General features: G+C 40.4%; 1 protein-coding gene across 1 annotated transcript in view; it reads right to left on the bottom strand.

The window, feature by feature from the left end:
• CAMK1D (calcium/calmodulin dependent protein kinase ID) overlaps nucleotides 1-25,755 on the bottom strand; it is a 1,292,386-nt gene that overhangs the window by 175,894 nt on the left and 1,090,737 nt on the right. Inside the window, exon 5 of the mRNA XM_069228669.1 lies at nucleotides 21,796-21,922. Coding sequence (XP_069084770.1) covers nucleotides 21,796-21,922 — 127 coding nt within the window. The remainder of the gene's footprint in view (nucleotides 1-21,795; nucleotides 21,923-25,755) is intronic.

The raw sequence follows: 25,755 nt of genomic DNA, 5'->3' as shown, positions 1-25,755 counted from the left end.
TGTGCAGGAAGGGACACCTTCCTGCACAAAAACAATCATCAGAGGCATTTTCCTCTTTCTAAGTGTGCTGCAGAATGCAACACACCTCGAAAGAGGAAACAATAAAGATATTTTTCCTCACTGCATCTCTCTTGGGAAGACTTAGCATTTTGAGGTATTCCCAGGTTTACCAGTTTGGGTAAATCAAGGAATGCTCCCAAATCCATGGCTGAATGAGCGGGAAGACCCACGCTACACCCATGGGACGCCTCCCTGAGGCAGAGTAACGCAAGGTAGCGATTTGCGCTGCCTTGCATTACTCTAGATTTATCAAGCCACTCAGGCCCAGGCAAGGTGGCCTTGCGTGACTTAATAAACCTGACTTAGGTTTTGAGTAACCCTTGAGCCCCCTTCTGTGGCACAAGGGCAACGCAAAACCATGATAAATATGCCATTATGTTTTTAACTGGTCTCTTTACTCTTCTGAACCACTCTGTTCTGCAATGAAAACATCAAACCTGTCTGGAAGTCCGGGTGGAAGTCCAGGGTTGAAAGTCAACTCCGGACTTCCAAAAGCGCTTGCTCGAATGAAATGCCAAGGGTTGATTGTGTGATATGCACAAACCAGTGACACAACGCATCGTAACGTAAAATAAAATCTATTTCTAGTCGCCAATTAAAGCTCTGCAAGGATGTCAGTAGTTTTACAGATACAGCATTACCCTCTATAAGGCAACACAAACTAGACACCCCACTGGCAGATTCAGGGGTGCGGTGCTCACAAGCTCAGATGCCTTGGGTACCACCTGGCAAGTATGTTTAGCTCCCTGCAAGTAGCAAAACAGAGAAGCGCGGAGACAAATGCTTCTTTGCCAGAAGGGACATTCTGTGCAGTTTCTCTGTTCCTATCTTGGCGTAACAACACTTTTAAGATTAGTGATTCTGTGAACATATTGTTTCTGGTTAGTGGGCCTTGGAGAACCCGTCAAAACAATTTAATTAAAATAGGCCAGAAGGCAACCGAAGATATTCGGAATATGTTTTATCTGTTCTTTGATGTAATGTCGTTATTAAGCTTCACAGCTTGAAAACAAGGTCTGTAAATTACGTTCAACAGTCATGAGCTCAAGTCTAAATCCAGTGACTGTTGCGTCTTGTTGTGCAAGCTAACACACACACACACTCTCTCTCTCTCTCATTTCTGAAAGAAGTGACAAAAACAATCCAACATTAAATCCATGTTTCCAAAGCTCACGGTTTTCTAGAAATTAAAGGCGGCGCGCCAGAGCTCAGAGGTACACAAACCAGGAAAGGTGAATGCGGAGGAGGACAGGGCGCGATGACCCCCAGGGTACAGACCTCTAAGCGATGCCTGTCAAACGCTGCTGGCTGACAGGGTCCTGGAACTGTCTGTGGACAGAGGTAGGACAGGAACCTGCCTATGACTGGAGGGAAGGCTAGAGTGCGCTGTCTCTGTGGTCCAGGGGAGGCACGTTGAACTACTAGACTGCGTGGCAAGACGAGTCTTAAGAGTCTAATAACATTGCGTGGGTGAATAAAGCACGTTTAGCTGTACTTATGATGCCAACAGCAGAGGAGAGCAAGCATCTGGGAGCTACAAGTTTGGTCCCTTTGCTAGGGAAGAGAAGGCAAGTGTAATCCCTGCACCATTCTAGTTTGAACAGACTTCAGTTCAGACTCCCTTTCCATATTTTCCTTTATTTCTGTTCCAACATCGTTGTCCATTCAGTGACGTGACTCTTCAACAAACTCTATTATATGGGGGAGCTTACTACAAAGCACAAGGTGTAAAATGCCTATTGTATTTGTATTTTGCAACTTCTAAAGCGCATCCATACCAGAATGTATGGAAGTGCTAAGTGGTGTGACCGGATGCAAATACAGCCTAAACCAGACTACTGTGAAAACAGCCAAGTTTTACGTTGCTTGCAAAATGGTAAGAGAGGAGTAGTTCCTCTGATCTGGACTGGTGATGTATTCCAAGGCTTTGCCGCTGAAAAAGGCCGATCACCCCATTTTACTTTTTTATAGCGAGGCACCGAGCAAACCTGAGGTCCGCAGACCCTAAAGGGCGACATGAAGAGAAACATGTAAGAGCGTCTTGCAAATTTCCCAAGCCCTGGGAATGGAGGGCTTTATCAGTCAGAGGAACAGCAAACACAATCCGAGGTTTGGGTATCATGGTGAAGGCTAACAGCAACAAATATAGCCTGATGTACCCGCTGATACTTATCAGAGGTAAAAAGGCCAGGAAGGTTTGGCAGGGTAAGCACAGTTGGTGGAGTAAGCAAAACTCGGAATAGGCAATACATATCACACACAATACATCCTGTGCACCTAGGGGTCGTTTTATATCATGTGCACTAATTATTGCATGTACACCCGGGCCACTCGTAATGAAGGCCCAAGTGGCTTCGAGGCAGTTCTATGTGCATGACGGTATGATAACTGTGAGATCGCTTTTTCAGGATGGTGGATATTATAGAGTCCAGCCGGACTCATTCTAGTCTTTCTGCCAGCCACTCTGCTGAGGGCTGGTCTTACAGATGTAACCCACACCCACCCAACACAGGCGTCACCAGTCAGGTGACCCTGCCAATAAAAGGGGCCGGGCGCACGTGCCCGAGGCCAGTTCAATACCACCCTACCACCGTGTCTGCGTCCCGTTACTTACCAGCATGAGGGCCTAGGGCCCCACATTACAGATATGTAGATTGCTGAGAGGATAATGATGTATTGTTGAAGAGTTAAAAGTGAAGTCTACTGTACAGCTTGTAGTGCGTTCTGCACATGGTGACGTTCAAGGTATAAAGTGGGTGTAATACAAGGTGGAAGAATAACTTGAGCTGGGTGTGTCTTTGAAGTCAAACACTTAGCTGGTTATATGTCCTGGAGACAAGTTTTTGGCACACTAAGCTAATGCTTGGAGCTGTGGTGACACCAGCGGTTGCAACCAAAAATGTGATACATTGAAACTATTGGCATACCGTATCTTGCAATGAAACATTTTAATTTCAATAATATAGAAAAAGAAACATACACAAAAGCAATTGTACTTATAAAGACAAACAAGAGATATAAAAATTATTTTTCATCCTAATACATTGTGCCTGAAACCTCCTATATTCAATCTGGAACCTATTCTGCTATTATCTACATGTAAGAAAACACGCATGTATCACACCAGGACCCGCATCTCCAGACAGCTCCTAGGGGCAATTCCCTTAATAGTTTATTGTACGTGTGTCCAACGGCTGCTACAACATGTCCATGCAGCATCTGTGGTCCTCAGGGATATTGCTTCCTTGCTCAGGTCACACACATATTCCTAAATTCTTTACTATTACCACGTCGTAATCTTTCAGGAGAGTAATTTAGTATGTCTGGTGGGTCATTCAATCCCTCATACTTCTTCATGTGATCATTATAACCCTGTGACCACTCACTACTGGTGATTTGTGGAGCATGTTCCTTGCTTTATTAGTTAATAAAATAATACATGGGTAATATCCATATTATTTGCCGATGTTTGTTTTCTGTGTCAGATAATACGGTCATGATGTTTTCTCTCTTGTGGTGTAGCCTGTAGCTACTGACCTAGGATTTGTATTTCCATGATTCCTCTGGAAACACTTTCCTTCTGCACCCCAGCTCTAAATGACCAAGCTCAGCACTCTCTGGACTTGTTGCACCCAGTGAGGATGGTGCTCAGGCCAAGGTGGTGATGTGAGAGGAAGCCTCCTGTCAGGTCACTGAAGTAAGCCAACCACCAAAACACTGCCACATGCACAAGTTATATAAAACTTTTCCTTCTAGCATCAGCAGTTGTTTGCTACAAAATGTAATAATTGTACCACTTTGGTTTTGAACTACATTATTTGTGTCTGCCACTGTTCACTTTGACTGTTGCTCTGTCCTAGACTTGTGTCCTTAGATCGGAATGCCATGACTTGGCTTCCACGTGTCAGCTGTGTTTTGTAGGCTAAGTAAATCCAGATCTTAAAGCAAAACTCTGCCTCTGTTCGCTGACATCTGAAGTATGAATATTCAGGTTTGAGCCCGATGTCCCATTTTAGATCACTTTGGCCCTCATTCGGACCTTGGCGGGCGGCGGAGGCCGCCCGCCAAAGTCCCGCTGTCAGGTTACCGTTCCGCGGTCGAAAGACCGCGGCGGTAATTCTGACTTTCCCGCTGGGCTGGCGGGCGGCCGCCTTCAGGCCGCCCGCCAGCCCAGCGGGAAAGAGGCTTCCACGATGAAGCCGGCTCGGAATCGAGCCGGCGGAGTGGAAGCTGTGCGACGGGTGCAGTTGCACCTGTCGCGTATTTCACTGTCTGCGCAGCAGACAGTGAAATACATTTAGGGGCCCTCTTACGGGGGCCCCTGCAGTGCCCATGCCATGCTGCATGGGCACTGCAGGGCCCCCAGGGGCCCCGCGACCCCCCCTACCGCCATCCGGTTCCCGGCGGGAGAACCGCCGGGAACTGGATGGCGGTAGGGGGGGTCGGAATCCCCTCGGCGGCGCAGCTAGCTGCGCCGCCTTGGAGGATTCCAATGGGCGGCGGTACACTGGCGGGAGACCGCCAGTGTTGCCGGTCCGACCGCGGCTTTACCGCCGCGGTCGGAATGCCCATTGGAGCACCGCCGGCCTGTCGGCGGTGCTCCTGCGGTCCTCCAACCCGGCGGTCATGGACCGCCAGGGTTGGAATGACCACCTTTGTGTTATATGTTTTGTTACATGTTGTTGCTAACCCAAGAACAGCAGAAATCAAACATCAGCAGACACGTGGGATTCTTGACCATACATTAGACATTATGGAGAACTTGAGTAGATCCATTACTGCTGAAGGTTTAGATCAGAGATGATATAGGTTTAATACATATGTTTTTCTGAGATTAGGAAACCCCTTAATTTACAGAGACAAGACCATTTAAACTGCAAAAGTTGAAAATCATTTTGATGTGGTTAGATCCAAAATACATGCATGTATGGGTATTTATATTGTGTGATCACAGCTACAAAAGAACATTGCACATTTAATTTATGTGCATATACCAGTATTTATACTGTGTGATCCTTGGCAGGGAACAATAGAGAGGTGGTAGTGGACTGGGCAATTGTTCAGAACTGGACATAATTGGATGGAGGGACAGGAGAGTTCTTTGCTGATTGAGCTAGAAGCTTTAGAAACTGGAGGTGTTATCAATGACTGATAAATACTCTTAAAGAGATGATCCTTGAGTTCCTTTCTCAAATTCAGGGGCAGCTTTGACTCTGACGGTGCCATGGCTCCTTCTGTTACATTGACCTAATGAAGAGGTGTAGTGTTTTGGCCAGATAGACTGGTTATCTTGTCACTGGAACTTTGAAGTTGATGCAATAGATGATGCTATTACTGAGGGGTAGCTAATGCATAGCCATTAGGTGGTAGTGATATCATTTTATATATTCAACACAGTAGCAGCTAAAATGATCTCTACTGGGATTAGGGATTGGGATCAGGTTGGCGTTCAGCCAGCATCCAGATTGGATAGAAGCAAAAATAATTCCTTTAAGACAATCTCAAGTCCTGTCCAACACAAATAATGATACAGTCTTGAAACTGTGACAATTGTGGGTCACTATACAAATACAATATTGGTGAAACGGAGGAACCATTAAAAGAAGCCTTCATATGTTTTGTGATTATTTGTTTGATAGAGTAGACAACCACACACAAAGAGAATCTCTTTGTATGTTTATATTGTTTGTGAATTTGTTTTATTTAGTTCCAAATAACCACCCTTGTCTTTTGGTGCTTACTGAAAGGAAAGATTGCCAGTCTGTTAACCATTTACTACTAGAAGAGCAGTCATTAATTTGCTAGCATTACAAATGATTGGAAAATGTATTGAGATTTGTATATCAGTTATTAGATATGATCCCTGAATGATAAACTAGCCACCAAATATGAGTGGGAATATGTGCACAAAGTGACCAGAATTGACTGATGATTACAGTAATCACTGTGATTTATGCATTTAAAGTCCTGCAGATTCCAAAGACATTTACTGAAGTTTACTGAAGTATGTATAAGGCATTGAAGAGAATGCAAATAAGTAAACGTTAGCCAAGGCATTTTTTCAATATTTTTGCAATGTGAGTCCTGAGATGTGTGGCATAAAGCAAGTAGCAGTAGGATTTTGCAGTGTCTACGGCATGTTAAGTAAACAGACTGGGACAGACAGATAAAGTCCATTGGAACATTCTCATTTGGATTGCACCCTGATGCAGTCATGGCTTGTAAGAAGGAAAGGCGGAATGGGGGGGGGGGGGGGCAGCACAGCACGTGGCAAAGGGGGAGGACAAACAAAACCTAATAATAAAAAAAAAAGTACCTTCCTCGTCGCCTCTGCCTCGCCACTCCTCAGTCCTCACAGCAGGCACAGGCTCCCAGCCTGCACTGTGGCCAGTCCTAACTCTGCCTTCATGCTGCTGGCAGCATAAAATCAGCGTTAGGATTGGCCAGAGCACCCTGGCTTGGGCTCCGAGGCAGAGTGGGAGCCTCTGCCTGCTGTCTCCAACCCAGCAGCACAGTGCCAGGCCGGAGAGAGCCTGGTGTGCATGTGTGTTTGGCCGGCCCATGTTGGCCGGCCAAACATACATGCACACTGAGGAGAGTGCACTCCCCCTCCGTCCCTGTCACGCCCCGTGGCCCCATTCCTTTTACAATAAAATGATAATAAACATAGTTTATTATTGTTTTATTGAAAAGGTTTGCAGCTGTCTTTGCTGGCAGGGCGGCGACACTCCTCCACCATAGTGGAGGAACCATAGCTGCCTAGATGACTGCTTTGAGTAATGCAGGTAGACAAAATGTTGCCTTATAATTTGAAGATGGATGAAGTCTGTTTTTTACTGTAGAGTCTACTTAAGCTGCCATTGCAATATTGCTGTCAAAGGAAATGCCCAGGTTCAGACAGTTGAAACAGGAAGAGGCCTGAACCAAATGAAAGTTCATACTCATTTGGTTATTCAAGTACTCCAAGCACTTAGCAAATTTAGAATTTTTGCAAGAGAAGGTTTAACTTTTAGTGTAATGGTGCTCTGTAAATCATCACTCTAGTTCATATACTACAGATTCAATTAGGAGGGTCGAGATGTTCTAAAAAAACCTGATCATATAAAGTAGATGCAAATTGTGCACCAACTTTTTCTGCGAACAGTAACTTATTTTGCAAACCATCCTATGTACTAATAGGTCGATTTGCAAAATAAGGATCACAGTCCAATTTACTTGATCAATATAAATTAGGATGATCAAAAACTGATTGGTCCAAATCAAAGTCAGGGTGGCCTGCAAGGTGGGGCACACCATCATGTCTGTAACCAATTTAAATAAAATAAACTGTTTTTTGTGTAAAGCAACAGAATTACCCTAAATGAATTAGGGCTGCTTTAAACCAAAAAACATTTATTTTTTCAAAAGTTTCAGTGAGAGGTGGCAGTGGTGCCTCAGATCACTGCATATCTCCCTTAAAAGTTTAAATGAGTTCTCAACTTGGGAGTTGGTAACTTTTCAATGGTTAGTGAAGAGAATTCCAGTTGTAAAGCATTGCTAAATATAGTACAGATTTCGAATTTGGAAGGGATGCCCGCAACACACTCCTTACAAATTGTGAATCAGTAACTCCTCAGAAACCCTTTTAGGAGCCTGTAAATTTACCTAATCCTAATATGGATTTCATACATAAACAATACTTATTTTTATGGTCACACACTCCCCAAGTTTGCAAATCGCAGTGTTTGTGACCACAAAATAGGTTAGTACTACCAGTCTAAGGTGCATTAAAAAAAGATCTAAGACAGGAATAAACCCTATACAAAAAAGCAGGACAACTGAATGGAAACATGGTTGAAATGAGAAAGATGGACTAATTGAATTCTGTTTAAGGGGAGGACTAAATCCACTTTAAAGTAGTACCACCAAATAATCCTGTCTTTAATCTGATATGTAAGGTCTTATGTTTGATGTGTCAAAGGCAGCAAATAGGTCAAATAGGATTGGAGCACTGATGTCTTCTCTCCGCCATGTTCCCCGAAAATGTATAAGACATTTTCAATGGAATTCTGTATCTCGCCTTGGTCTAAAGCCAGCCTGGAGTGATTTCAGATTGTTTTTGGCCTTTACATATGATTGAATAAGGGGGATTTCTGGTTTTCTCATCACTTGTCATAGGAACAGTAGGTCTGAAGCAGATCTGTAGAGGGTAAAGTAAGCTATAACAGAGTACATCTTTTCAATCTGGGTGTTAGTGATTTTTTCATTGTGGACGGTACTACACAGTAGTCAAATGAAGAATTGATAATAGCAAGCAATTCAATTAGTAAAGTTTGAAAACATCAAGGGACCTTTGTAATGTTTCATTAGAGTTGGCTCATCCATTTGACCTGGATATTTTCCAGGCACAGCCTGTGCAGCTATAAATGGTTCACATAAAAGAAACCTTTGTATGATTTCTCTTTGTGTGGTGGTACTTTCACTATCAATAGCGTCTTTCTTTGTTTAAAAAAGAAATTAAATGGTTTCAAAGTTGTTAACTATGGAATTGCGATTACATTATTTTTATGTGGCATAAACTTAATTTAAAAATTGCAAAAATTCTATTTGACTTTCAATTGTATCTGAAATATTCCTTGTGTAGTAATGTTTTTGTTGTGTGTATCATACTAATATGTTTGTAAATATAAGGACACAATGTTGTGTAATTTTTCTTCTCAATTCTTAATTATTCGGCTCCTAGTAATTGAGCAGTAAAATATTAGTTAATGTTTTCATTTATATAGCCTGGACCATTGCAAAGCTCCATACAAGTGCTTTCAAATTTAAGTACTAATGGGTGTATGCATTGTACGAACTCAAACAGTAATAATTAATATGTACTGAAAAAACAGTGAATAGTGCTTTTAATAGTTACATTCCGAATATTGCATGCTCAATCATAATATTTATAGATTCAGAATAAAAAGAAAACAATAGAAACAGATTCCAATGCTGTACATTTGGTTAGTACTTTAGTATATTCATGGTCCTGATGCACAGAGTATTACGATGCCATCGGTTAGCTTCTGTGGGATGCTGTACATTGACCATCTGACTCCTGGAAATCACCATTAAAACTCATCCAAAGTCCCTCCCCAACTCTTTCCTATTTCCATTTTGATCTTGAAAACCTACATTTCCTTCCATGGACTTCAGGGTCCATAATGAACTGCCTAGTGTTCAATCAGACCTGGAATCTGTTGTCCATTGCTTTCTATGAGAGTAGTCCTGCTGTCCTCAGCACTGGATTATCTCCTTCAGGATGTGTGACTGGAATTGAACACAGCTGTGACCAGTCTTGTGCAGCCCAGCCTTGTGTCTCTGCCCTGGTCTTGCTGCTGCCTGGAACTGCTTATCAGCTGCCATTTGCTGAAACTCCTTGTTCGTGTATTGATGTTTGTTCATCTGTATATAAGACCTCTTGCCAGCTGTCACCAGGCAATTATGTGAGAACGACCAAGAGAGTTGTTTTGGCTCTGCCCACATGTTGGAAGCCAGGAGTGCATGTTTTGATTAGGTTGATGTTGTGTGCTTCCACAAAAGAGTATGTGCCGTTCAGGCAACTGTGATTATTTTGTTTATTTATCTAGCTCTCTGAGGTGACCTTTCAGGGCACGCAAATTACATTGAAATGATATTAAAGTACCTCAGATAACTAGATAATTTATGGTGTTTTTCTCAGCCAGCAGCATAGATTGGAAGAGTGAAGTCATTAACCTACAAGGATTTTTTGGTCTGTCTTGAGAGTGCATTCATAAGCCAGATTTATTGACATGGCCAATGCTTGTGTTCATTAAGGCTAACACATGTGATATGTATATGCACTGGTTGATTAATTGAAGTAATGCAATTTTCCTATGTTCTAATAATGGTGTGGCTACAGTATTAGCCAGGGGCCCAAAACTTACACATAGTTAAACAAAGCTGGGGTACAAAGCAGCGTCATCATTATGGTTTTACCGGGCAGTTACATATTAATATTCTACGCCACTTTACCCCACTCTCCTTTTTAAGTACTCATACAGGTGTGCCCTTACACTTTTCTGATTGCAATCTTTAACTGAGATTTTTTTATCACAGAATTATGTGTATGTTGTAGTACTGTCAATAATTTGAACAAATCTTTGTAACAAATGAGTTTCAAGTTTAACAACTTTCGCCAAATGTGTTTTCTATCCATATTATATTAGGGTGACTTAGGGATGATAACCCTTTATTTAGGCCATTCAATTGTAGTCATGAATTAGCTCTCTACCTGTGATGAGTATGTTTGTCTCCATTGTGGCAATAAACCACCATGTACTTCATTGCTGTCCCACTGGACTGATTTTGTTAACATTTGATAACCTTCGTATTTTAAAACATAATGCTCTCGAAAATGAGAAAGGCAGAACAACAGAACATTGCACTCCTTATATGACAAGGACATACAATTGGCTATTTCTAATCCCATGACATTTGTGAACCCGTACATGTATTGTTCACATTAATTTAATGGAATTAATGAACATTGGATGTTGTGATAGCCACTGTTAGGAGTGGTTTTTACTATGTTTTGGGTGAAATATGAAGAAACTGTGTTTTCAGCAATGATTACACCTCTTAAGGTGACTTGAAAGATCAGGGTGACTGACCACTGTTTCTATTCCTCATGATTTATGCTTTCTAATGCTAGATTTATTCTCATTTCTACTTCCCATCAAGAAAACTTTTAGTCTTCTTAGATGTGCAATAGGCTCTGGGAGGGTGCCATAAGTTACAGAAGGGGGAATGGTAGCTTCCACTGCCTCTGACGGTGCCCTATTTTGACATACCACACAGGCCGAGTGAGACCACAACGTGCTCAGCTCTGAGTTGGACTAGTCTATGGGGCTATCAGACAGTGCCCAATGGTCTGGTCTGACAGATCAGTGTGTGGGCCATTTAATTAGCAGTTTGTGGGCCTGTTTTATGGCCAGTTGGGCCAGTTTTTACTGTTGATTTCCCTGATATTACCACAAGCACTGCTTGCAGCAAAATGCATGCAGCCTCCCTTACACTGCAAAATATCCATACAGTGTGACATTTCTAGTCCAAAACTGGTCTGCCTTGCAAATGCAGGCCGCTTTTCTAGCTATATGGTTCACTAATGGGGGGGAGGGGCACTTTTATTTTGGTGCCCGGGCCTACATTTTGTCCCAGTCCAACCCTGGCTCAGCCCCTAAAAAGAGGATCTCACTCTTAGATACCCATGGTGTTCACACCTGGAAATAAACATAGAAAAAGCAAGCTCTAGTAAACACCCTTGATTTCTTTATCATGATCTTCCTTATTGCAATAAACTTGTCTAAAAGGCAGTGGGGTACACTATTTCACAGTCCAAATCACCAAGGCTATACCAGTCTGTGTAGAGCACCCTTGACTCAGGCCTTGTTTGCAATGGTGAGCTAGAAGTTGCGCTACGGAAACTGGAGGTAAGCTTTAAGGAGCTGAACAAAAATCTGTTTACTCTGGAGATTTTACCTATTGGACATTGTACCCGACTATTATATAGACAAAGTTCTCACAATGATCAACAACAAGACTCCTCTCCAACTGGAGGTATAAGAAACCGTATGCCAATGGTGAACAAATATGCCTATGCCATAGAAATTTAGGCCAGAGGATAATAATTCATGAAAAAATGTGCTCACTATACATTATAAAGAGGCTATAATGGTTTTTTTTGTTGGATGCCTACCTGCATACCTTGTTCTCAGACCCATACCAGTGACTGGGATATTAAAGGCAGACATATGAAAAGAGCCAAGTTTAACCAAAGAAATGGAAATGCACAGAAGGAAGCACAGAGGGCGGCAACACTTCCAGCCAGTTGTTTTAAAACTAAGCTCATTCTGATTAACGGAAAATATATTCTCACTGTCTTTGGAATTTACAACCTTCTTCTTGCTAGGTTTTGTGGAATTCTGCTTTCTGCATGATTTTCCATAACTGAAAGAGCAGGGCTATGAGGTGCAGGCAACCTGTGACAAGTGGAAGTCAATGCACAACTGAGCAAACACCACGCGTTGGGAGTAATTGTTACTTCACCCCAAGGAAATTTGAGCTGAAATATATCACCTGTGTGAGTGACTACGCACTACTCATTAAATGTCTGTGTCCACTACTGTCGTAATAAACAAAATTCACGTGTATACATAAATTGTTGTACTTTATGAATATTCCAGAAATATCATTACCTCCTTCCTCATCTCACTCCTGACATGGGTAAATGTGTGAGATTAAACCTCACTGTGTAAGCACTGGGACAAGAAAGGAAGAGTCAGAGTAATGAAGCTCACCAGTAAGTAATCCAAGCATTGCCTGCTCATTTCCCTCTTTGTCCCATTCCTTACATACGGAGGTTCAGCCTCATGCATTCTACTGTGCAAGTACTGGGACGAGGAAGGAAGATTCAGAGTAACAGCGATTACCAGTAAGTAGTCCAAACATTATCGCCTCCTTTCCCTCCAGGTCCCATTCCTTACCTAGTGAGGTTTAACCTCTTGCGTTTCACTGGGTAAGTACTGGGACGAGGAAGGAAGAATCGGAGAAATGAATATTATCAGTAAGTAATCCAAGCATTACTTCCCCATTACTGGTAGGTATTCAAGCACTGGTGGCAGTAAACATTAGATTGTTATGAGTACATCCTGCGGGAAACAAATGCTGCATTCCCTTATCAGTATTCAAATGCCAGCTGATTACTCTTGAGAGTAAACACTCAAGCTTTCTTAATTGTGTTGTTTTCAGAAAGCAGCCTTGATTAATAGAGAAACCGAACTCCATAAATTCACTGGGCAACCGCCACAGTGTCTGCAGGACATTACTTCATAAAGTGCTATAAACATCCAAATTTAAGGATTAGGGAGCTCTTAATTTCAGCTGTTCGCAACATTTGAAACATAATTTATCATGAGAGCAAAGCAACACTCTCCCTCGAAAGACACATTTGGAATCCATCGAGCAATACACTGCTGTGCCAAGAGCCCAGAAACTTTGAAAAGGCAGGAGGGGCTTCAGAGGCTAGAACTGAGCAGATCAAGGGCAGACGTCACAACCCTAGCTTCGCGAGACCGGCGGAAGAGGGGTCACCTCGCCCTTGGCAGAGGAGGAATGTATATGAACCTGCGTGCATAGACAATTCAAGGCCTCCAGGCTCGACTCTCCAAAGACCGGAAGCATCGATGATTTAACTATGGCCGTGTCAGGAGTCATTAATTGACTGTGCCTCGGTGGAATGCTTAGCCCAGTGCTGGCGCCACCGTGGAATTCTTTTAATCTACCAACAAGAGGAAATCGTAGGGCAGTGAGCAAAGTTATTGGTCAATCCATTGTTTCAATCATTTATCTGAAGGAGATAAACAAGGATGCCTAAAACAATGACAACTAAGGGCATTTGTAGGTCATCTGTCTCCGCGGGTTTGGAGATGTCAGATCACCTGACTTTGGGCCAAATATCTCTCAGCATACTTAATTGGAAATTACACTACGTTGCGAGGAAATATATTTTCCACATCCATTTTGTTGGAGGTTGGAAATATTAATTGTTCACAGTTGTATTAATGCAGTCTAGTTAATGTGACATCTACTTATATGCAATAAAATGATTTTTTTTTTTTAAATCATCCCTCTACTGGAATATCAGGAAAAGACTGCAGGAAATTTAATGAAACTCAAAACAGTAAACCTATGGCTCATCACTTTCTGTATTAGCATGCATTTGACTCAAAATAAATGCTGCATATTAGTTTATTTTTCCTCACAGGATGGATGCCACATTTCCCACATATCTGCACCTGATAAAATTCTTACATGAGATCGAGGGGTATGTGACAATGACGAATTAGGAAGAATGATGATTTTCTGAGAATCACCTGCACTGTACTGGATAAAGTGCCTCGTAGAGTACAGAAAACGGATACTGAAAGCTATGAAATACTTCTGTGACCATATAAATAAAAGATGCCAATTGTTGAGCTCCAAATCATAAAAGTTCAAGGTGACTTGCAATATCCCTTATTTGTACGGAATGGGGTCTTTTGCACCGAATAACGTGATTTCACACTCATATTAAGTGTTGAGTCTTTTGCTCCTATTAATGAGAGTTCAGGTTCCAAAACGTCGAATGAATTTGAAGTATTCGTTGTAAATATAAACACACCAAATATATCACTTGTACATTTTTCTGATAATATTTTAAGCATTTCGATAAAAGTCACCACTAAAGCCGGATTTCTGGTTTAAAACATGCCAGTAGACTCCTTTCTCCATTAATGAACTTCAGCAGAAATAAAGATACTTTCACCAATTTCTCCTCAACAGAAACATACAGAATTTGCACAGCAAGAAAAAAGAAAGGTAACTGAAAAGCTATTCTGCCTTTACGTTGTTCAAGTGAAAGTTACTCTTGATGGTGTACTAATGAAGCCGCTTTTCCATTATCACTGAGCCTAGCAATAAGCATTGTGCAAAGACAACTAAACTCTTATAAAATATTACAATAAAATAATAATGTGATGTTCCTATTTAAGGAGAGTAGTGATGTCAGAGGTAGATTGTTATAAGACAAATAGAAACAGGGCCATATGTAGGCAATGTAATCTTCCAAGCAAAATATAAAGGATAAAAAAAGACTCTTCTATATGTTTCAAGGATATTGCATGCCACCAAGTACTTCTGTGACTGTGCAGACGAACAAGGCTAATTTCAGAGTGTCATAGAATTATATTATCAGGCTTAATGTGTACTGATGTGTGCTCAGATTGGCTCTTGAGAAAAGTGAAATTGACGTGTACCAGCAGAAATATTTGCCCATTTAGGAAAATCTCAAATCAGAACCATTACCAATCGTTATGAGAAGTATGATCTAGCCATGATGGTCACAAATAGTTTTCTGGTTTCGCTCCAATTAAGGAACTAAGGGCCTCATTTAGATATTGGCGGATGGGTTACTCTGTCACAACAGTGTTGGAATCCCATCCGCAAACTCTAAATCCCATTATTTCCTAGGCTGATTTTGGATAATAGTAATTTCGGAAGAAAATAGATTAAACTAGCAACTAGAAATGATTGAAAAGAAGCAGCCAAAAACGGACTTTAGTAAGATACATTCAAACATAAAAATGCTTTTGGACAACAGAAGATAAAAATTGGAGTAAGTAGATAACTTAAAAAAGTAAGTAGATAAACCTTAAAGGAAATAGCAGTTATCAGTGGTCCAATGAATGAAACACAGACTACAATCATATTGCAGATTTATTCACAGGTTTGGCAGGATGAGCTTTTGTTGATCCAGTCAATTTCTGCCATAGATGCAAGTAATACTTTCTTATTTTTCTTACGCCATTTTTTAGTATACATCAAACCTGCATTTTTCCATTTCACAATGTATTGGCTGAACTATTTGTGTGATCCTAATACCATTGTTATTGATAGCAAGGTAGGTTCCCCTCAGAGAATGTAACAAAGTAATTATTTATTATTGCAAATATAACTTCAATGGTTTCATATATTTCCTATTATTCTATCTCATCAAGTATATGTTTTTATATGGGTGTCTTAGGGCCAGATGTACTAACGTTATGAATACTGATTTGCTAATTCCAATTATCTTCAAATCACAATTAGGAAATCAGTATTCCCTAATGTATGAAACTCCTTTGAGTTTCATTAGCTATTCCTGGTGGGTGTAAATAGACCTACCTCATGCATAGTAATGAGGTAGGTTGCAATTTGCGACCCATTAGGAATTGGAGCCATCGCAGGCATGGTGGCCTGCTGAGCATCTGTGACTGCTTTTTAATAGGGCAACTTTTTCTTAAATGAAAACGGGACATGTTTAAAAAAAAAATGAAACTGAACAGTTTTATTTGTTAAGAGCAGTCACTGACTGCTTTTAAAACATATCATGTTTTACATTCTCACTTAGGGACCCCTTTCCCTTTTCAAATGGGTTACCACCAGTTTGACAATGGTGGTAAAGAATTACCGTTTTGTGACATGAATTCAGTTGCACAACAGTAGTACACGCCATGCTGATTCAGTACTCGGAAGGTATCCCCTAAACATGCCCCTTCCGAATACTGAATCGCAAAAGCAAAATGTGATTCGGTAACAAGTTACCAAATCTCATTTTGCCTTTTGAGCATTGACAAAAGCATTTTTCCACAAAAATACTTTGTACATTTGGCCCATAGATTGCATATGGATTTTTTCTGTGTTCTTCTGATATTCTAAATAAGAGAATAATATAGTATTATAGCCCACTGCCATGGGCAATAATGATTGTTAAAGACCTCAAGGCCAAGTTTATAAAATGGATGAGGGCTTTTATCAACCTTTACTGCCCAAAAGAGAAGGGCTATACAACTATTAGAACATTGTGCTCCCTAAGGATACAAATATATAAATTAAAAAAGTAAAAGTTGTATACGAGCCATTGTTGGCCCTGAGTCACTCATTTGTCTTTAGTGGTGCTCTGAAAATCTACTGCTCTAAAATTTATTGTAAACGAACACATACTTTAGAACTTTTTTAAAATATGAAGAAGGTTCTATAAGACTGCTCTTCTGCTATTCTTCTTAATTCTTGAGAACATTTGCATGCAGCAGTTAGTGCCTTCTTTGAAGGTCTATGTTTTTAGAGCTGCTTTCTTTAAGTTTTTATAAGGAGAAAGTTCCCCCATGAAATCAGCAGTGGCATTCTTCACATTCAGTTTTTCATATTTAGTTTATCATTTGCAGAGTTGAAATGTACATCGACTAGACTAAACCGAATGACATTTGGAAGTTTCAAGTTCTCTATTCTCAACAAAGGCCTGAAAAACATAGTATTTACCCTGATGACAGTTTTTTTTTCTTTAGCAAAAATTAATAATGTCTATCATCACATATTTAGAACAGTTATAATGTGAGAAGACATTGCTGTCATTTTAGTGAGAAAAATGCAGTTAAGATTGTGGGAGTCTTGTCAGATAAACAAAGTGCCCTGGAGTCACTGTCAGCTAAGGAAAGAATATTATTATTTTACAGACTACCACATATTTATTTGTTTGTTTATATTTGATTTTATATAGAGCTAACCAGGTGTGTGAGTCCATTTTATAAGCAACAAATAACAAAAAGATCCAAGACTTCGGAATACATTGACTCATGAGAGAAAGTGATAATGCTTTCAACCATCAGAAGTGTAAAAAACAGAAGAAGGGAAGTGGCTGGGCTGGCACTGATAGGATATCTGGTGAATAGGAATATCAAACAGATGAAATTCTTTAAAATCTCTGTAACTTCTGTCAATTGCTGCACAAGTGGGATGCATGTGGTTAAGTTTTTTTCACAAAAACCTTCACAATTTTAGAGTACATCAACATGGGTAAAACAACTATAACAGAGCACACATACTCAGAATATAAGGCATCACAAGACAATGGTGGTGGAATGGTCCACTGCTTTATTGTCCTAGAACCCCAAACTCATCAGGGTGTTCTGGGACCTCCTTGATACTGGTAGCAGTGTGGAGATAGTGACATGAAATTGTATTCTTCTTTAGGAGTCTATTTCTTCTTACATATTCTGAATGTGCTGTTGGACTTTTCTTCACTCACTTACCTGCACTCAAGGCTTATGTTGACACCATGGAAAAACCATGATTATGTTTTATTATTTGGAAGAAATTATAATGTAAGAACCCTACCGCTGTTTGTGGCTCTAACACTCTACCTAGAAAACTGTATTCTTCTGTGGAACCATTGCATCATAACTAAAACTCCTAACCACATTAGACCATCACTTCAACCATATTAACTATAATTAAAAAAAAGCAAAATTTGTAAAACAAAATAATATCTAAGGACTCTACAACTGTCAATGGCTCCAACAATCAACATTGAAGACTGCATCATCCCATATGGCCATTTCATCAAACATAAAAGTTCATAACCTCAGTAGACCATCACCTCACATATATTAAAACACACCAAAACAAAAAAGCAACACCCTAGTTCCTACAGTATATTCAAACCTCACACACTAATCAGCTTTACATCACTTCAAACATAGTGCAGAACATATTGGCATCTTGCTGAATATTATGACTGTACTATACATCACCAAAGAGTTCATCTTTAAATTCACTAAAGCTCTACACTCTTCAAAACCATATAACACAACTGCTGCAATACTCAATACTCAAAATGAAAGAGTTCCCCTTTACATGTTAAAAATCATGCTCAAGACTCTCAATAAACATCAATTGATTGCACAGATCTGCAGGCAACCACACAAACAGAACACTTACAGAGAAATAGAAAACAAATGATACCAAAGCAAACATGAAATATAGTCCAGTGTATACAATAATCAAAGAAATTCAGCTAATAGTTTCCAGAAGTTATATTCCAAAAACATTAAAAGTTTCACATGGACCTTGATTGTGAGCTTATATACAACAAAAGGCAGCCAACAAATGTTTCGTCACAGGACAAATTTTCAAGGCTCAGTGTGTGGATAAATTGTGTGAGTATAACCAAGCTATTCAGTAGATATTGCAAAAAGATACAACATTCAATAATAAAGTATTTGGTAAACACGTTATCAGTGTTGTGATCAAATGTCCACAAGTCGTGCAATAGCACCGGCACTTTGTACGATGCACAGTAACCAGCCAGAAAACAGCATTATTTGGACTCAAAAGTAAACAAAAAAGTATGGGGCCGTAATAAGCTGTGAACCTGATTAATCGTCTTTGTCCGAGAGACACTATGGGATTGTCAAACCTATGGTTTATGATCAAAGTACACCCCATTGGTAGTGGATTGGGGATACCGTGTGAGCCTCACAATTATTGATTACGGATCACTTCACCTAAAATGTGATTGTTTTGGATATGCGATTAACTTCACCACGGCTACCAAAAATGTCACTGCCTTACAGAGAAATACATAGCTTGGCATCATCCAATAATGAATGAGATCAAAAAGGAGAATAGTGAACTGAAGAAGCAATAGCATAGCACAGAATCCTATAAGACCTCAGGCTCTCAACTCATTCATAAAAATGCAAGTGCAACCTCATCCAAGGAAACGTGGACAAATGTGTTGAGAATGCTGCACTATTAAAGGCAATCTATTTTATGCAACAGTCTATTATTAACATCTTCCACCTCATCCAAGATCATTCTTGAAATCCACTGTTATCCACAAATCCATAATTACTTTATAGAAGAGATGTTGATGCTAGGTTCCCCTCAAGTTCTTAAATTCCCATCCATTTTACTAGCTTCATCTAATGTTTTGAGACATAAGACAGCATCCTCCAGGTGAGGGAAATGTTTGGATGTTCTTCATAGGACAATCTTAGAATGGGGTCCCAGGCATAAGTGTCTAGGCCTTGTGCCATATTCTCAAGGAAATTCTCTGCGCTGTGGTCATTATCAACTCAAAACTGGACTACTGTAACTTAATATATGTGGGTCCCCCATCATATTGATTAAAATTACTTTAATATTCTAAGAGGATTTTGGGTAAATGCTTAATCTGCAGAGGAAATGCACATATTTAACTAAACATCAATGGCGGTCAATCTTCTTAAATTTTCACAACTCTGTCATCCCTTCAAATCCAAGGGCAAACTAAAAGATGTTTTTATGATTCCATTTTCACTTAATGTTTTCACCCATCCCTATTCAGGACTTCCCTGTGATCTCTGTTGTATAAATGGACAAATCTAGACTAAATAAATATATTCTCATCTGATTGACATTCTGCTACTGTCAGCTGCAGAAGAAAGTAGGAGATCTTTTGGATTTGCTTCACCTACCTCATAGAAATTAATGGATTTTATGGTGCCACATTCATTTAATGGAATAATGATATTGACATAGGCATCTCTATGAGAATTATTTGTTGTGATTCCAACCACTCACTTTCAAGAAAGGAATTCCAAACAATTTCAAGAGTAAAGTGGTTACACTAGTAGCAATGCATTTTAGTGTGCAGCAGAAAGAAACAATCCATGGCATCTCTCCTCCATCACCTGTAGCCATGCATCAAGTCTTCCACTTTGGATCAAAGTGAAATGGATAAACCTGTTTACTGTAGATCATCCAACGTTTTCCCTGAATTACCAAGCTTCTAAATTTTAATTTGATCTATTAAAACAAACAAAATGTCCCTTCTTCTGTGAAATTTTGCCTGTCTTTTATATTGCTTGAGCCTTGATTTTGACATGAAAAGCTTTGATTAAGATCTTCAAGAGCATGTTGTAGATCACAGAGAATGTTTCTTTTTGAGCTGTCCAGGAAAGCACTAATAAAGGAATCTCATGACTGTCATAATTACTATGTAAGAGGGTTGTAAAGATCCTCATGAATGTCATGCAAACCGCGATGTCTTTGTAGGAGCCTCTTTCGAAATTATATCATCTTAGACCAAGATACGGTAAATGCCTCCTACACAGAAGCTGCCCATCTTCTTTCTGAAAACGTAGCACTCTTAACAGTCCATGCTACATATTGTCCAAACAATTCTTCCAAACAATCCAGGCTGTGTTACCTTTTATTGGACTACTTGAAAAAATACTAAGACCACTAATACTAGGAGTAAGATTACTACGAGTGACCAGGGGTCATGGGGCGGTAACACTGAACATGACTTTATTGACAATAGGGGCTGCTATTATGGGCAGATCACTGGTTCTTCAGTACCCTGTGTAATCATATATGACATGTGGGCATATTTCAACACCACTTCCTCCAAGTGACCCATAATTATGGGCTTTTTACAAAGTCCTCTAATTATGACCTTGTGGTATTGTCCCTGGTAAAATATGTGGGTGACCCGCACCTGTGAATACAAGTGCTGTCATACCATACCACTTGTAATTTTGTTTTGGGTGCTCCTGAGTCAAGTTGGCCACTCATATCCAGGGCTTAAGGTGTTAAAGAGAGTCACAAATACACATTCTTTAGATGTCAGTTGGTGGACTCAAAATATTGGCAGATGAGCTACTGCGGACTCACCAATGGACAAAAACATCTGAGAATCTGAAATATGAATGATGTGTGGTCAAGGAATCAAGGTCTTTTCACACCATCATCATTATGAGAACAGATAATTTTTTGATGCAGGGTGGGTGAAGAAGATTTTAAAAACCGGGATTTATGTTTACAATCTTAAAGCAGACAACAACAGTTATAGTGTTTTGTGCGTAAAACATTCAAAAATTATACGTGTCAGATTAGAAGACATCCATTAAAGGTAGTCTCATATTACTTCATGTCCTTCAGTAAGAATGTTGTCTACATTATATTTTTCTAGACATCTTGTACAAGGCGATGAATCCAAGTCTTATGTAACTCTTTTAGAATCACCCTTAAATGAAACATGAATAAGTACTCTGTGCTAAGGAGAACTGTAATGTGGTTAACAGCAGAGGTGGTAAATGCTATGTTATTTTTATTTCCAAAACAGAATGTACTCTGTGGGATGGTAGGAGCAGGAATGGTCTAAATATTATTTTCCTTCCAGAATAGTGATGTTTAGGAAGGAATTTAGTGCATTAAAATCATTCATTAACATTGGATATAAGTAAGTCCGTTTTTTTTAATTTCCAGAAAACAGATTATCCATTTTCAGCAATATATAGCTAAATATTTTTCCAGCCAATTTAAGTTAACTCTTAAAATGCAATTACTCACCAACATATCCTGGTGTTCCACAGGCAGTAGACATGACATCTCCTTTGCCTTCCATTTTTGACAACCCAAAATCACTAATCATTATTTTGGATTCTTCATCTTGGCTGTAGTACAAGAGGTTTTCAGGCTAGAACATGATCAGTAAACACCTGCTGTTAGAGGACATACTGTTTACATGGAAGACAATATATACAGTTTACACAGAGAAATAATTGAATGTCTTACTCTCAAAGAATTGAGCTTTCTGATTCATTGTTAAACACATGTAATGTATTTTCTAGAATAGAATAGTGGAGCACATTTTAACCACAATACTTTTTCATGTTACTCTGTCAATCCTATTTGTTTTAAGCATACTGGAGATGTGAGGTTGAATTAGCAGTTTGAAAGAACAATTAATCAATGTATTTTTTTTAAATGAGCTTTTGAACTTAATTGAACTCCGTGATGGTGCAGTTACATCCAACAATTCCAATATCACAAAAGTTACCTGCTCCACTGTCACTACCAACTTGTTCTTAAATGTTCATGTTAAATCTTTAGGTCTCCATGATAAGCTCAGGTGTCTCTATTCCCTGATACATCATAAAAAGGGCAGTAAACTTTCCATTCAGCTGTTTATGCATTGGCAAGAAGGAAGTGGTGGCTTTATCTGTGACGTACAGCTCCTACCGGTATTGGTTAGCTCTTTACCAAGGGTAACTTCCCAAAACTTTGACGATCAGTTTCCCCTAATTTAACACTTGTCGCATTTTGTAGCACAATCTCCCTAACTGCCGCTCTTTGGTCCTCACAATGACTGTACTGGTCTTTTCCGAAGACCACCGCAGCCGCAGCCGCAGCCGCAGCCGCCGGAAGACCACCAGTGGTGGCGGTCTTCTGACCGCCGTATTATGACTGCCACGGCTATCAGGACCACTGGTGGTCGGATATCCGGCAGCATTTACTACAGTGGTTGGTGGCACCTAGGCGGTTCCACTGCCATCACCGCCACACCAGAAAAAGACCGCCCACAGAATTACGACCAGTAATTCTGTGTGGCAGTCTATTTCTAGTGTGGTGGTGCTGGGGTGGGAGCACCGGATCCCATCCCCTCACAGAGGAGCACCTCGTCAGACGAGGTAAGTGTCGTCTGCAAGGGGAGGAGGATGGGAAAGTGTGAATGGGTGTGTCTGAGTGTATGTATGTCTGTCATGAATGTGGGAGGAGGAAGGGGAGTGATTGTGCATGCATGCGTGTGTCTGTGTGTAAATGTTGTGATGCATGTGTGTATGCATGTGGACGGGGTGGGGGTGTGCATGGGTGAATGACTAGGGGGCAAGAGGGGTGAGTGCGTGTGTGTGTGTGTGTGTATGTTTGCATGTTTACATGGTGTGTGTGTGTGCGTGCGGTGAGGTACGATTGGGGGTGGGGCTTGTGGTTGTGTGAAGATGAGTGGGGGTGGGGGTTGTATATGTATGTATGTAGTTGAAGGGAGGGAGTGGGGGGATGGCGAGTGTATGCATGCATGTGTGATGTGTATGGGTATATAGGGGTGAATGTTGTGAGTGCATGTGTGACTGTGTCTGTGTGTGATTGTATGTGTGTGGGTGCATGCGTGCATGTGTGCGGAGGTGTTTGGGGGTATCCCGGTGACAGGAACACAAGCCGGGATACTGCCAGGAAAATGCTGGCAGTGTCCCTAGTCGGAATAACCTAGGCGGTTATTCGACTCTCGCCGGGCTGCAGGTGGAAACCTTCTGCCCAGCGGGCCATGGTAAAGCGACGGGATGGGCGGGGACGAAGCGGTTTGGCAGTGGCCAAACCGCTGCAGTTGCAAAGTGGCTTTTGTCTTTAAGGGAAAGGAGTGTTAATCAAGAACTAAGAAAGATTCGAGCATATGTGTTACCCTCCAGAAGTATAACACAGACTTAATGGGAAAGGAGAGTAAATTAACTCTAAGGACACAGCATATGTGCTACCCTCTAGAAGTGTAATAGGGCCCTTCGGATGACCAAACATTTCAGTACTAGAGTTAGCTGGCATATCCTCAGATGGTACAAGTTAAGTCAATATAGAAAGTAATGGAAATGAGTTTGCACATTTTGTCACAGGAAAATATTGGTTACTCATTTATGATTATCCTTATCTGCCATTATAAAAGTCTAATTGCAAATGTGAAAACCCAGGAACAATATTTATTCACCAGCAAGTCAGAAAGAGAAATGATGCTATACATTCCTTGCAGTGCAGGTTGTAAGTCATGATGTAAAGGCTATGTTGATTTCATAGGAGAATACCCTGGCCTGTTCTTTGTCTTCTTGTATTATATTGTGACACAGAACTGCTAGACTATTCCAGGAGACTGCAGTTCAGTTGGCCATATCTGGCCTATGCAATAATGCTTTATAACTGCCAAGATATTATTATAATCACATTTTAGAAGCAGAAGTTATTCAATATTTTCGAAGGTTAAGAATGCCATACCTGAAATTGGAGGTATAAAGGATTGGAATAACAGGAAAACACTGGCAAAACCAATCAGTCTTACGTTCCTGTGCTAATACATAAAAACACAGGTATGCACAGTAATAAAAGGCAGCGAGCAGACATGAGAGGCACAGAACGAGGTAGGTTGCAGAGAGACAGGTTGCGAATTGTGTGCGTGTGTGTGTGTTGGTGGGTGCTCCTGTGTTTGCACACTCTAGTGATTTAATAACAGAACTATTGACCTTGCCAGTGTTGTTTTGTTTTTGTCAGTGAGGTGCTTTAAGTGTTAATGATATTCACAACCATGGGTCCTGTGCTCACTCTGCTGTAGGACTCAAAGAACATCTCAGTCAAACAACACTGAGACCAGTCTAGAAGTTTCTTCTGTTCCCATTCAGAGGGAAAATTACTTTGCAGTGAAAGCTAGTGTGCTCCTGTTGGCACAGAGTTAAGGCTGATTTGCATATGGTTACATTCTGTTCATAGTGATACAGTGAATAATAAAGAATGGATGAACTGTAGTGTGATCCAGACTACTTACTAGGCCAGGATAAAATTGTGATTACACCAGAGTAATCTGGGTAATTACTCGTTACTCTAGAGATATAAAATTACAGAAATCACACAATTGAGCCAGCATGAGTAATTAATATGGGCCGAAAATCCAGCCTCAAGAGCACAGGAACGGTGAGCTAAGAGAGAGGCTGTTGGCTACTGCTTATTATGCCCTGTGCCATTTATTGCTTTTTATGAGTAATTAGGCTAGAGAGAATTATGTCAGTTATATTCACCCCTACTTAATACTATTGGCTGAGATTCATTTAAGCATTTCACTCAACACTTTATCATACGGTTTACAACTGTGGCCATTGCTGTTGTCCTCGTATTCCTGGCAACTGTTATCTCAACTGTTTTTCCTTCTGTCACGGCAACTGTAGTCCCTGGTGTGGTTCATGCTATTCTGCACCTCTGAGCAGACCTGCGGCTCTGGAAATTACAAGCAAGTACCACCAGTCTCTTTTTGAAGACTACATTGAAAAAGCCATGCGGGCTTGTGGGTGGTCTGCAGCCTGCCGTCCTTCACACAGCTCATCTCTGTCGGGGAATCCATTTTAACGTCGAGTGTATTTGGTGCTGACAGATGGGTTCTACTTTAACTAAAGAAATTCTGTTCTGATGTGTTCGCATGAATTTCGCATCTTACACTCTACAGTGATTTACAACATACACATTTAAATAATTATAATGTCTAAAATAGTCTGCCAAAAGTCTACTCTCGAAATTATACTGTATGATGACACTTTTGATGGTCAGAAAACATCATAAAAGAAATCAGCAAAGTTGTTGCCCCACTGCCACCTAGTAGTTCATTGTGTTCAGTAAATTCATGGCACAGATGGAAATGCTTAAATGAGTAGTTTTGGTGAAAATGTGTAACTCAAATATAATCAGTAGTATACTTTGCAAAAGGGGACATATTATAATTGGAAG

This window comes from Pleurodeles waltl, chromosome 4_1 (assembly GCF_031143425.1).
Source record: "Pleurodeles waltl isolate 20211129_DDA chromosome 4_1, aPleWal1.hap1.20221129, whole genome shotgun sequence".
Classification (NCBI taxonomy): domain Eukaryota; kingdom Metazoa; phylum Chordata; class Amphibia; order Caudata; family Salamandridae; genus Pleurodeles; species Pleurodeles waltl.
Note: the sequence above shows the minus strand (reverse complement) of the source record. Positions and strands in the feature narration are given on the sequence as shown.